Raw genomic sequence first — 14,294 nt, 5'->3', positions numbered from 1 at the left:
CAAGCGCGCCTTAAAGGCCAACTTTCATGTACCAGCGCCCCAACAATAGGTTGCTTATCGTAATCGCGCGGAACCACTTCGCGCGGATGCGCATGGCGCTTCCACCGCGTGTAAGGAAGACGCTTGCAGCTGCTGCGTCTGCGCTCAGATCAACAATAGCGTTCTTCGTGCGTCTTGAACAAGGCTACCATCGCAGATGCTGCGCTTGCGTGAGCCGTACAGTCTGCTGGGGCCTGATCTAACCTACAAGAGGTGTCACGACGATCTCGTCTACAAAGAGGCTTTGCAGAAGGTTAACACAATGCCGGGTACAATAATCGCAATGCTGCGTGATTGAGAAGCTCTACTTTGGCAAGTTGCGGCCCATTCCATCTGCATTGAGGGAGAGTTGTGCCACCGGAGCGCTCGTTTACGTTGGTCCCAACTGTAGAGCAGCCGTGAGCAACTTCCTGTGCGCATTCAAGCTGAACACCACCAACTGGGTGTGGTGGCGCCAAGAAGAGCGCTAACCACTTCTTTGAGGTGGGGACTTCGAGCAAACCGCGGGGACATGATTAGATGTTGGTTCTGAGGAGAGGAGGATCTAATTGTGGCATATATTGAATCTAGATGAACGGCGGAAAAAGATAGGTTGCGCCACTGGTTTAAAAAAAAACGAGGTTGGTTAAAATAAAACCTGCCGTACTATGCGTTAAGAGGATATCAATCTTTTCCTCTTTTTTTGTCATGGCATCCAACATAAGGATATAATAATATATTAATCAACGTATACATCTGTATACTCCTGCAGTTTTGCGAGTTGTCTCTATGTATACGTTAGGCAAAACAGAAATGTATGTGTGCATGTTACCGTTAATGCCGAAAAAAAAAATAGGCGTAGGGTTAGGTAGGTAAAACATTTTGATTTCTTGAAAATAATTTTATTTTTACGAACCATGTCCGACGACTTCGAGGCCCCTGCCGCGTTGCTGCCTTTGCACCGCACGAACTGTGTCCGAATTCACTATTATTTCTCTTATGGATCTTGTTATTTATTTTTTTGACTAAAGAAGATGGGACGACATAAGATGTTTAGGGGGTTCAGGTCGGAAACCGTTAACCACACGTGATATTGTTGGTCTTTGGCTTGGTGAGGGTCATCATATAGGTATATAATAAAATTACAAGAGCCTAAATTAATAATACAGAGCATTGGAGACGCCTACAATTATTATTATGCATTCATGGTATGGCTTTTCCATTATGTATGTGTAAAAAAGTGACAACAGCTTGGAAGTTCACTATGCAAAGTATATAGATTTGTCAGTGGTGAGCGATTCTACAAGCTGCATCTGACTATGTCAGATGAGCTAAAAATGGTATATGCAGAGCATATAGGCCAGATATATAGGTTCTCGAAACGGCAATTATAAAGAATCGATTTTGGCAATTGGTTGTAAACGTTGCTTCAGCAGTATTGAAACTGTCATACCGTCGATGTTTCACTAATATGAATTATATAGCACCACTGTCCTCCTTACTATCATTTAATTTAGTTATTTACTGAGTTGTATTTAACTTGTTTTAATTAGATTTGATGGAATTTCCTCCACACAACTGAAGTACCAATCATTGTCACCTATCTAAGTTATGTGCAGTGCTGCAGAAGTCTGTGGGTCAGAGGATGGTGTGTACAGCTAGAAGTCTCCTGAACCGTGCTGTCTTTGCACTGTTTACTGTTCTGTATTCAGTTCAGTTTCATTCAACACTGCACGTTCTTTACGAGTTACAATAGCAGAAATAACCCAATGAAAGACAACAATTTTTGCTGGGGAAAAAGATCAGTTTATTTTTGTTGTTTTTGGTAATATCTGTACATGGGATGGGTTGCAGAAGTAATCCCATTTAAGGACTACTTTAAACCCTATGCACAATTAACATGCTTAGCTGTTGTCCTGAAGGTAATTAAACAATGAAATCTAAATGAAACTGTTAACAGATAAAACTCAAAAGGCATCATCGCTTCCAAATGCGATGTCATGGCATGTGAAATAACCAGAATGGTTCATTAACTCAGTGGTAAATAGGCAATCATAACATCAATGACTATCATTTTTTCATTTGTACTGCGCAAAAGGTAGCTAATCTGAGCTGGTATCAACACCAACTTAACTAACTGCATGAGATTCTGCGGTTAGAATAATACTCCTTACAACTCCTGCCAATCAATCAAGAAGATGATACAACTTGCACTGCCAGGAGTTAGCAATGTGTGATATATCCATAGAGAAACTCGAATGTCTATGAACAATACAAAGAATAATTTCTATGCTATAGACGTTAGACCAAACAACACATTTTTTACTTTTTATTGTCAGTCGCAAGCATGATTTCTAGCTAACAAAAGCAAGGCCATGTCCGTTCACGCATGGAAATTACAATATTCTTTGCCATTACCCAATATAATTAACATTACACAAAGGAATCAGGGGTTGGCTCACTAGGTCTGACAATAGCCTGCAACAGCATGTTAATACACCAACCTCGACAACAGACTATTCAATCAATTACGTGGCAAATTCCACGCTGCTGCTGTTGCTAAAACAACACAAGTCTACTTGGATTCGGAAAATCACAACTCGTATAGATTCCGGATTCCAGTCGCACATATGAACATATGTCTTCACGTCCTTTTTGGCTTCATATTTCAAATGAAAGCTGTTAGTAATGCAAACTTCTTGCACAATTTCGCAATGAAGCAACACTCGTACTCAGTCATCCTCCAAAAAATCTTAATAATTTACACAATCAGGATAGCCGCTCTTACTAAACCTTCTTCAGGCAACCATCCTAACTTCAAATTACAACCTCGCACCAACATAACCGGGAGCTTCTTGTAATACAACCCACTCCACTTCTGTACATATGACGACGATTGCCGTCCAAGATTGTGAAGACATGCTCTTGTCTACAGTCATGCCAAATCTCACCAAAAATATGCAATATTTAACTGGCAAAAGTAATTCTCTCTGTACAAACACAAACGCCACCAAATGATCAGCAAAGAGCGACAATGGTGAGAGAGCAAGCCGGCACAGCCACGACCAACGTGTCGCCTTCAATCACTTAAACAAAACTGTGTGCAGGAAACCTGGGTAGCTACCCACAGGACAGGCACGCTACATTAATAATAAATACAAACCGAAGAACCGATTTGGTATGCTCCCATTAATTCTAGCAGCACAGGGATGCATTAGCTGTAGCTTGCCGATTAACTTCTGGTTCGCCAAGTGTGGTGAATCACTCGTGCACAAAGGCTGGCAGTCTCAAAATCTTTAAAGATTTTCCTGCAATAGATCCAACATTCGCTTATGTGAACCAAAGGACCGTGTGAATATTACCGTGTAAAAAAAGAGCAGAATACCGAAGGCAACTAGCTACAGCTGCTTTATTTGGAAAAAATCAAAATACATTTAATTAACAAATTAATTTAATTTACATTAATAACACTTACCATTTAATGATATATTGATCCATTTATGGCAACACTGGTCCTATTAATCCTGAGTCGCTTGTGCCTGTCGAAGATCGTTACGTGGAGCACCCCGACCTGGGACAATGAACAGGAACACATTACAATCTACTAGTCGAAACATTAGATCACTGCATGCGTATACACAGAAATTTCTCAGCTACTGTAGAAACAAAAGAATATTTCAAAACCCTACCTCTTCCATATCCTCTGCCACGATTGCCGCCGCGGTAACCATCGTTGCGGTAACCGTAGCCACCGCGCCTGTATCCACCACCGTAGCCGCCGCGGCCCCGGTAGTACCCACGCCGGTTATACGCGTTGGTGCTGCCCACCCCAAATGTTTCATTGTTGAGTGCTCGCTCTTGACGCCAGCTGGATTTGTCGTGTTTCCTGTAAATGAGAAATGAAAAAGCAATCAAGTAAGGTCAGATTCTGCCCAAGGTGCAGGACGATAACAGAGCGAGTAACTTGTCGACCAAAGACTCAAAATTACCGTATTTACTCGTGTATAAGTCACTTTTTTGTACACAACTTCAATAAAATGAAGGTGTCAATGACACTGTAGCTCACCTTGGGTGTGATAGAAGAGGAAGGGGGGATATATAAAGCAAGAGTATATATGGGAGAACTCCCATTATATACTCTTGATAATGATATATGCATGTTTTGATGCGAAAATAAATGTTGGAATCTTGACGAGAGATGGTGCTACGTCTAAATGATGGCCATTTTGGTTTTTGAATATCGCACAAATAAAAACAATAAAATATTCCAGTCAAATTACTGTAACGAAGAATCTAAAACACAATATTACACGTATATAGGTATGATTGTAGAGTTGTTAGGCGCAGATATGCAGCGATACGCATTGCCGTACACTCATTGTTAGGACACGCCTCACTATCTCCCCTCCATGCGATTTTGGTTTATTTTATTAAATGATACTTGCCCTTTCACTTCGAATTTGTGTCAATAGATTCACAGCTATCTATTTTTACTATCTATAAAAGAGTTCAACATATTGGAGCATGGATCTCAAGTTTAATTAGAGGGGGCAGGAGTCCTTTCTCTCCCCCTCCACTCCCCACGTGCGTCCCACCTCCCTCCCCCTGCTCGTCACTTCACTCCTCTTGCCTCTCACTTCCCCCCTTACCTCCAGTCTCCTCACCCCTACCTTCGACCTCGCTCCCGCGCCTCCCACCTCCCATCCCTTGCACAACATCTGCGCAACGACCTAATATGTACGCCCGCTTCCGCTCGCATACACCACCGTATCACCGTTCTCCTGTACCCGGTCTCAATTTACATACTCTCCTTCTCCTTTATCTTACTTTCTCTCTCTCTCTTAATTATATTAAAAAAATTAAAACCAGCGATGATGCCTTTTACTGCCCCTTAATTAATGCTTTCTTCCTATGCCCTGAGTGTAACAGTCATAGAAATCATAATATATAGTGTCTCTAATATTTCTATGGTAACAGCTTATGTTCGCCACACTGGTAAAATGATACGCACGGCCATAGCTACATGATATATGTTAAGATTCAAGATGAAAAGTAAATATTATATATTAAATATGGTACTAGTTATTATTATTCGTTTACAAAGTTACATGAGAATAAATCTAATTTAACTAGGCCTATAGTTGCCCACGATGGCGCGTGCAAGTGTAATCAATAATCAAAGATGGCATCGTTCCCTCAAATCGTACAGTAGGTACAGGCTAAAATCCAGTAAGTATATTCAGGCAGTTCTCAGCTGTGAGTGAACAGTGCATTGCAGGTTGGCAGCGCAACAATTATGATAAGAAGCGTGCAGCATGGGCTGCCTGTGTTTTGCCTTGTGAGCATTCACTGATCAGCCTGCAGGCCTAATGGCAGGTGCTATAGACACACTGCTTTAGAAATCATATGATTTAAGGAGCGTAAACCTTGTTCAACAAACATTTGCCTTTGCAATTAACTGTGCAACTTGTAGCCTCACATTGACACAGTATGGGCTCTAATAATAGCAAAGCAGTTCAGTCCTTTGTTGACAGTGAACAAATCCATGTTTAACCCTCCTCTTGAGGGTCAAAAGGTTATCGACACTTACTCTTCGCATGTCAGCAGAAGGGACATTTCCATGCGTCCCTTCAATAAAGCCATAAAATGCTAGGTCACCGCTGAAACAAAAAGTTTTTCAATCGCTCCGTCAGACGCATGTCCTCAGAAAATGTCTAAAATCGGCCCTGGCCCACTGACCTTTGACCTGGGACCTCCAATTTCGGCACAGTGATGGCTTTCCTACCATGATGCCATACACCGACTATCACGAGCCTGGTCGAGCCGTTTAGATTTGCTGCCGCAATTATGCATTTCCTTCCTATACCTAAGTTAAGGAGTGCGAATGTTCCCCTTCTTTTACACCTCTTGACCTTTGACCTTTGACCCCCAGAGCTTCGAATCCCAACTCGTTTTGACGATCCCCCCGATGTGCCCGAATATCGTGACGGTACGTCGACGTTAAGATTTGTGCCCAACTGTTGCGCACGAGACGGACGGACGGACGGCACGGACGACGGACGATCAAGCGATTCTACAAGCTGCATCTGACTATGTCAGATGAGCTAAAACATAAAATATCCAGTCAAATACTGTAACGAAGATCTAAAACACAATATTACAGCGTATATAGGTATGATTGGTAGAGTTGTTGACCAGTTAGACGAAATAAACGTAATAGGACGTATGTCATCTCTCCCATAGGAGTAACAACTGTTTAGAGGCTACCTACACTTTCACATACCAAAATTTAACAAAATCGAATGAATTTAGATGCGCATTTTTCATTTTGCCAAAAGGTGGGCGTGGTCGCGAAGGTAGGTCGACTGGCGTACTCCAAAATAGGAAGTTAAATCTCTCCATAGGAGTAACACTGTATTCAATTTGAAACATGTGGGTCAAACAGTTTCTTGAGTTATCGTGACCGTAGGCAAACACTGAAATGCATAGTGAAATTGCCAAAATCTACCTAATTTGCATGATTAAAAAAAAATCAAAACCTGTGTGATGTTTTGGGGCCAGTCCTCATTCATTCACATACCAGAAATGAGCAAAATCCATTAAACCTGAACTGACTTAAATGGCCATTTCCATTTTTGCCAAAAAGTGGACGTGGCTCGAAAGTAGGTCGACTGGCGTGCTCCAAAATAGGACGTTCAAACCTCTCCCATAGGAGTAACAACTATATGCAATTTGAAACATGTGGGTCAAACGGTTCTTGAGTTATCGTTGACCGTAGCCAAATGTTGACGGACGGTCGGACGAACGGACACCCGATGGCAATAGCTCATCTTGACGATGTCAAGGCGAGCTGAAAATCAGGGGTGCACCTTATACACGAGGCTAAGAAATTTTGTTAATGTACCAATGTTTGTAGCAACATTTCTAAGCAAGATATGGGGGTGCGACTTATACACGAGTAAATACGGTAGTTTTCTTTTCAGTCACTTAAAATGGGGGACACTGCCTCTCAGGAAGACTGAAGTGATTGGTGTCATTCACTTTCGCACTCAGAACTGATTTATGTTATCATCACAGAGACAGTGACAGTATTAGGTCAGAGGTAGTATAGATCAATTCAACACACTACTTATTATCTATGTACAGATTATAAATGAAACCAAGAAGTTATTATTAGAAATAATGAACGGCTAGGTAGTAGCTAAACTGTTTTCGCACCCTTTGAGTCTCTCTGTAGCCTCACAGCTAATGGTGTCAAAGAACGACTTCGTTTTGTCATAAAACATGGCATCATCCTCCTCATGGGTATCCACCTGCGTTTCATTGCCGGAGTCCTCCTTCTCCTTTTTCTCGTCCCCGTTCAATGCCACCTTCTCAGTAACGGCGACGGGCAATGGTGAATCTGTTTACCAAACAATCAATAGAATGAATGATTGTTCAATTACAGCGCATAACTGTTTTAGGCTAGTGTCCTCAAGTTGATTGTTGCACACACTGCAGTTGGTCAAACTGCTATCCTATCAACTATAAGAGATGCAAGTGACTGCCATGACAACCTTCAGTATAAACACGAAGGAGCAAGCTTAAACAGGTATGTTTGTATGCCAAGGAAAAAAATATAATTTATTTTTCGGGGGCTACTTTTCAAGCTCGCGTGCATGAAAATAGCACTCTAAAATTTGGTTTGCATTGAACCCTATGCAAATTTCCGGGGGCTCTTTTTTAGCATTTCCGGGGCTCTTTTTGACATTTCGGGGGCTAAATCGCCCCGAGCCCCCGTGTATTTTTCCCACTGCTCTGTATCCTACGTACTGAGCTTCAGCTTCTGGAATTCCTCCTCCAGTTCTTCCTTGTGAAACTTTGCATTTTCAGCTTCAAAATCGAATTCTCCTTCAAACTTAATCCTGTCCTTTGGTTTAGTTGGTTGGCCAGGCCGGCCGCTGAGACCTCTACCTCCACGTCCTCTGCCACGCGAATAACCTATAGCACAACACAAGATAACATGTACCAGTTACATGGGAAAAATATCACAGCAAAGCACTATATGTTTAGTCCCAACAGGTCATGCTCAACTATTTTTGCGTCATTACATATTTTCAGCTTTCCACAATGACATGTTCACATTTATATGAAAAGTGCAACCTTGACCTAGAGTAGTACTCATTCCATTTCCTCAGTTTTTATAATATTGCAATTTTTTCCACAGACCAAACCTTTGCAAACCTAGATCAACACGCCGTCTAAACTGGGGAAAAACATTTCCAACCACATTGTCTCCAGGGCTGGGTATTGGGAAAGCAAGCCTCACTCAATTCATAAATAGTATAAATCCTCCTGCTAGTACCTAGGCACAATATGCACTATGTCAAGTAATTAACTACACAAACATTCCTCAGGTTGCGTGGAAGCATAGTGAAACGTACTTTCGCCACGTCCAGGAGGCCTACGCCCCCTCTCACTCTGCTGACTTCTCTCCCGATTGTCCCGATTGTCCCGGCCGTCTCGATTATCTCTCCGCTGATGGGCGCCGCTGTAGTTCTGTTGCTGTTGTTGTTGCTGCTGTTGCAGATGCTGCTTATGACCACCATGCTGTGTGCTGGGCGACTGCCGGCCACGGATCACTGGAGTGCCAACTGCTTTCCTGTCCTGTTTCTGCAATGGCTCTGTCGCCTGTAAGATACAATATTTACTTAATAACACGTTCTTGTTATTTGTTAGTCATATGTCATAATTTCATATGTTGTTCAGATCAATCATGTACTTCAGAATAATTCATTGAAGTTTGTAACATTTAACCAATATGTATTAGCTATTTAAATATTCAGTGGCCTAACAAACCTGCACGCCCTGGTCAACAGTTGGGGATGCACGATTTATCGGTGGTGTAAGCGATCTTGAGCCTAAATAAACATGTATCAACGATTCAACATGTTAATTATTTCTAATTAAAACAGATTTAATATCTACTCAACCAATAATCAAAATATGAATATCATAATCCTATCCAATACTATATAGTTTTGATATAAACAAGTGTTTAAATCAGTCAAATGTGTCTATTTATTCTGAAATTAAATTAAGAAATTAAGCCAACATGAATTTACAATATTACAATCCTAACCAGCAAGCTTGGCAAAAAGAAAAGTTGAAGTGAGTACAACTTTCGCTTTTCACTCGGATTTAAAAAGAGTTGAATACAGGAATAATAATCATTGAGCTAGCCCTATTATTACCTTCTGATGGTGGTCTTTGGGAAGGCTGGAGCCCTTGATGTGAAGGCTGTCCTATAGCTCCTGGTCCAGGATACTGGTACGGAAGTCCACCAAATGGGCCGAAACTGCTCGTAGGAGCACCGCCAACACCAAATGATGGTTGAAATGACGAGGATGCCTGACCTCCGGCAGTCACAGCAACTGAGTGCTGAAGCATACGACGAAAATGCGAGCTTGTTATACTTTCATATATTTATTTATTAACGATGTTTCCCCAGATCAGGAGGAACTGCTGAAACACAATTAAATGTAAGCTTGTTACACATAGTGTTGTCAATCGGTTGTAATTTCGTAATCGATCATCGTTGGACGCACAGTAACGATGATCGGTTACAATCGCGTTACTCGGGGTGTTGAATTCTGCGTGCGTCTAACGTCGGGCGTGTGCATGTATGTGCTTGTTTAGCCCTGTTTACTGTTTTGTTTTGCACTGTTTACTACTGTGTGTATAATACATGTATGTTAATAAAGGATAACTTGTATAGTAGCGATGATATCTCTGATTCTAATCTCATCACTTTTCCAAGTTTTCTTGTTCAAGTGTTAAAAAAATATATATTATTTTTGTTTTTTTTCGATGAAATCGATTATGGATTTTGATAACCAAGCGCTTGGTTCGAGCCACTGTTCAACCGATGATCGAGTATAATCGATGATCGTGACATCACTACTAATACTGCAACATGGTTTCAGCATTTTACCGTTGTACGCTCTCCTTTATATGCTCTTGATATATATATATATATAATATATATATTAAAGCAGCTAATAAATACCTAGTGTGTGCAACGGAAAATAGTGCTATTTCACAGCATATTATTAACTTTGTTTATGCGGTTCTAGCTAAGTTCATGGTATTGATTAAAGGACCGGACACACTAGGCGACAAATCGCCGTGAAATCGCATAGATGTTTCACTCAATCGCCGCGATTTAGTCGCCCAATTTCGTCGACGATTTCATCGCATAGATCAAAACGTTTTGATATTATCGGGCGATTTTGTCGGCCGATTTAATCGCCTAGTGTGTCCGGGGCCGGCGATGAAATCGCCTGATTGTACAATTCATCAGCCAACCAGAGCTGTTTCAATGATACTGACGTAATAGCGATGTTTCATGTTTAGTATGTCATGTCATTTGAAATAGCGATGACGCACGCACGCAACGATGTACTCACAGAACGTTTACCAGAACGTCACGTAACACGAACGGTACGTAACACGAACGCGTGTGTACACACGCACGCACAGCAGTGTACGTGCACACGACGCAACCGGTACCTGCACACACACGCACGTTACGGCACGCACACAAGCGTGTACCGTGCCCACACGCACCGCACTGTGTACTGCACAACGCACCCGCTAGCACTATGCATCTCGTGTACGTGCACGACACACTTATGCACGCACGTGTACCTGCACACCACGCACGCCACAGACGCAACGCACTGCACTCACGTGGACGTGTGCCACACACTTATGCACGCACGTGTACCAAGTGAAAAAATAATTTTTTTCTTTCCGGGCTCTTTTTGCCAAACCCCCCCAATTTCGTGGGGTCTCACTTTTCATTTTCCAGGGCTCTTTTTTCCACTTTCCAGGGCGACTTTTTTCCAGGGCTGTTCCTCAAATGTACACACAAGCACAGTAGCTAATACACGACTCGTGGGGCCGCGCACTAGTGTTGTCAATCGGTTGTAATTTCGTAATCGGATCATGCCGAGTTGACGCCAAGTAACGATGATTCAGTTACAATCGCGTTATCGGATTCTTTGAATGCTGCCTGACGTGTGACGTAACGTCGTGATGCATGTACGTGTTGCCTGTATGTGATTTGTTTAGCCGTTTTACTCGTGTTGTTTATGCACTGTTTTACGTACTGTGTGTAGTAATACATGTACTGATATTCTTATGACTTTTCCAAGTTTTCTTGTTCAAATTTAAAACAAAAAACAAATTTTTTTTTTTTTTATTTTTTCGAATTAAACGATTAGTGATTTTGATAACACAAGGGCCTTGTTCGAGCCACTGGTTCAAGCGATGATCTGAGTTATGAATCGATGATCTGACGATCACTAGCGCGCACACACGCACACCATCACGTCCACACGCACAGCACGCTACGCACGCAGCACGGACGCACGCAACGCACGGCACCACACACTACACCAGCGGACACACCACACACACACACACACACAACAGACACACACACACACACACACACCAACAAGTCAATATTCAAGACAGTTATTCATGCAGACTGACAGAACTAAATTGATAATCCAACTCACAATGTCACAACCACAAACTAGCACTTGAATAGTGAATACATCACAGGCTTCAGTAAACACAGAACTATTACGGCTAGCCCAAATAGTGGAATGTCCGCCTGTACAGCTTTAGGACGGATCGATTGTTTTTAGCGGCGAAGATCTTGGCGGCTGGGGTCCAAGCCCGCGTAAGGGCCCTGGCAGCTTCAGGTGGGTTGAGAAAGCAGCCGCGAGGACGTCGTGAATGGCTGTGCACATCGACGCTTGCGTACTGTGCTGCTGGCGCCGGGCGGCATTGATGAAGTATGGGGGGGAGGGCACGATTGTTTTCAGCGTGGTAGCTAATCACTACGGTTCAAAATTTAGAGGTTGGATTGCTGGACTTGAGAGAGCGTCAGAAACTCTTTCGGGGAATTGACAAAAAAAGCTAAACATCGGAATTAACACGAGTGTTGCCGCCAGGGAAAAATATACGTGTGAATTTTCATTTGAGGATTTTCCATGGTTACGTTATATAATCCTACGGTCTACGTTAGCACGCCCGGCCCGGCACACACCGCACACACGCACGGCGCATGCAGGCACGCACGCGCGCAAGGGCACGCACGCGCACGCAGGCACTGGCCAGCACGCACGAGCGCGCAGGCACCACATCGCAAGCACGCCTGAGGCACACCGCGCACGCACGACGCGCGCTAGCGCACACACGCAAGCATGTGACAGGCACACCGTATATTACGCGCGGGCGGCCGGCGGGCCGCGCTTGAATTGAATGCAATACAACATGCATAGCTTAATTTATAAACCACTTTGACAGCCACACCGTTACCAGGAATTGTACGCGCCGTGGAACCGGGCATGCCGCTAGTCGGCAGAGAGCCGAGCCGAAGAATCGGCAAAGTGCGCGGGACGACCTGGACAATCGATTTCCGGCGACTTTTGCTTTGGGGTCGCCCCCGATATCGCTATTTTCGGGGGCTCTATTTGGCATTCGGGGCGAATCGCCCGCCGCCCCGTGTATTTTTTCCCCTGACGTGTACCTGCACACGCACGCACACACGTTATGCACGAACGTGTTACGTGCACCACGGGGTCGAAATTAGATAAAAAAAAAACAAACTAACCAAAAAAAAAAAAAAAAAAAAAATAAATTAAAAGACTTTTATCATATGGTATCCATTCGGGATTTAACCAGGCTATTGAAATCTCGGTATCCCCCAAAAGATCTTGTATCCCGGATTTTATTTTGGATAGTAATTTCCACATTGTTGGTATCAAACATCTTGATAATATGCAATAATAGCATTTGAAAATTATTAATATTGTAATGTAATTATTTATATTAAAATCTTCGCTCCCGCGTCTAATCATTAGTGCGGCTGAGTGCATTCGCGAGTATATTCATTTTTACCATAGATATTATATACAACACAGGTTGTTGTGTATATTATATATCTATTGCATCTATATCATACGCTCCACAGTTAACACTGCGACTATTGTCTGACGCATTGTCTGGTTCGCTTGTACAATCATTTTGATACAATGTATACACACTGTTCACAATTTTATGATCAACAATCGCCACGCCTTGCGCTTGCCAAATATTGCTATTGCTGCTGTTATAAAACGTAGTGTGAATTAGTAAAATTAGTAACTAAGGGTGCGCACTTCGCGCTCTCGCACTCGCTCAGATGCGCTGGACGTATAAAGTTGATAACTCAACAACCACTATCCCGATTATGGACGATTTTTTTTGTACGTATCCCGGCGCGGATACCCAAGCATTGAATCTTCGGATATCCCCGCCACAAGAATTGTATCCCGCGGATTATCGGGATACCGCTAATTTCGACCCGCGTTGACACACACGCGACGCACGCAATTATGCACGAACGGTGTACCTGCACCGCACCGCACACGCGCACGCACGCACTTATGCACGAAACGTGTACCTGCACACGCACGCAATGCAGTTATGCAGAACGTGTACCTTGCACTACGCACGCACGCACTTTATGCCCACGCACGTGTACGTGCACCACGCCACGCACACACTTATGCACGAACGCTGCTACCTGCACACGCACGCACAGCACTTATGCACGAACGTGCTACCTTGCCACACGCCACGCACACACTTGATGCACGAGACGTGCTACCTGCACACGCTACGCACACACTTATGCACGAACGTTGTTACCTGCCGCCACGCACAGCACACACTTATGCCACGAAGTGTACCTGCAACACGCACGCACGCATTTATGCACGAACGTAGTACCTGCACACGCACGCACGCACTTATGCCACGAACGTGTACCTGCACACGCACGCCACGCATTTATGCACGCACGTGTACGTGCACACCGCACGCACGCTTGCACGCACGGTGTACGTGCACACTGCACGCACCGCCATTGCACGGCACGTGTACATGCACACTGCAACGGCCACGCACGTACGTACGCACACACCGTGTACCTGCCACACGCACACAAACGAACGATGTACCCTGCCACTCGCACGCATGCACGCAGGTAACGTGCACCGCACGCAGGCCACGTTACGCCATGCACGCAGGTAAATGTGCACTACGCACGCACGCACGCACGCACCGCACGCCAGGCACGCACGTGTACGTTCACACGCACGCACGCACGAACGCCACGTGTACGTTCACACAACACGCACACATGTACTGCACCCGCAGCACGTGTAACGTAACAC

At 43.8% G+C, this 14,294-nt stretch overlaps 1 protein-coding gene across 1 annotated transcript in view; it reads right to left on the bottom strand.

Annotated features, from left to right (window-relative positions):
* Window positions 1-1,801: 1,801 nt before the first annotated feature.
* The window catches only part of LOC106815279 (protein LSM14 homolog A-like), a 25,936-nt gene continuing 13,443 nt past the window's right edge, over window positions 1,802-14,294 (bottom strand). The window contains exons 3-10 of the mRNA XM_014819729.1: window positions 9,252-9,438; window positions 8,857-8,918; window positions 8,442-8,688; window positions 7,831-7,998; window positions 7,237-7,420; window positions 3,708-3,904; window positions 3,494-3,589; window positions 1,802-3,326 (exon numbers count right to left, since the gene is read on the bottom strand). Of these exons, the coding sequence (XP_014675215.1) occupies window positions 3,537-3,589; window positions 3,708-3,904; window positions 7,237-7,420; window positions 7,831-7,998; window positions 8,442-8,688; window positions 8,857-8,918; window positions 9,252-9,438 (1,098 nt within the window). The 3' untranslated portion in view covers window positions 1,802-3,326; window positions 3,494-3,536. The remainder of the gene's footprint in view (window positions 3,327-3,493; window positions 3,590-3,707; window positions 3,905-7,236; window positions 7,421-7,830; window positions 7,999-8,441; window positions 8,689-8,856; window positions 8,919-9,251; window positions 9,439-14,294) is intronic.

The sequence above is a fragment of the Priapulus caudatus genome, unplaced genomic scaffold, assembly GCF_000485595.1.
Source record: "Priapulus caudatus unplaced genomic scaffold, Priapulus_caudatus-5.0.1 Scaffold28, whole genome shotgun sequence".
Lineage (NCBI taxonomy): Eukaryota > Metazoa > Priapulida > Priapulimorpha > Priapulimorphida > Priapulidae > Priapulus > Priapulus caudatus.
The sequence above is the reverse complement of the archived record's forward strand: the minus strand, read 5'-3'. Positions and strand labels throughout refer to the sequence as shown.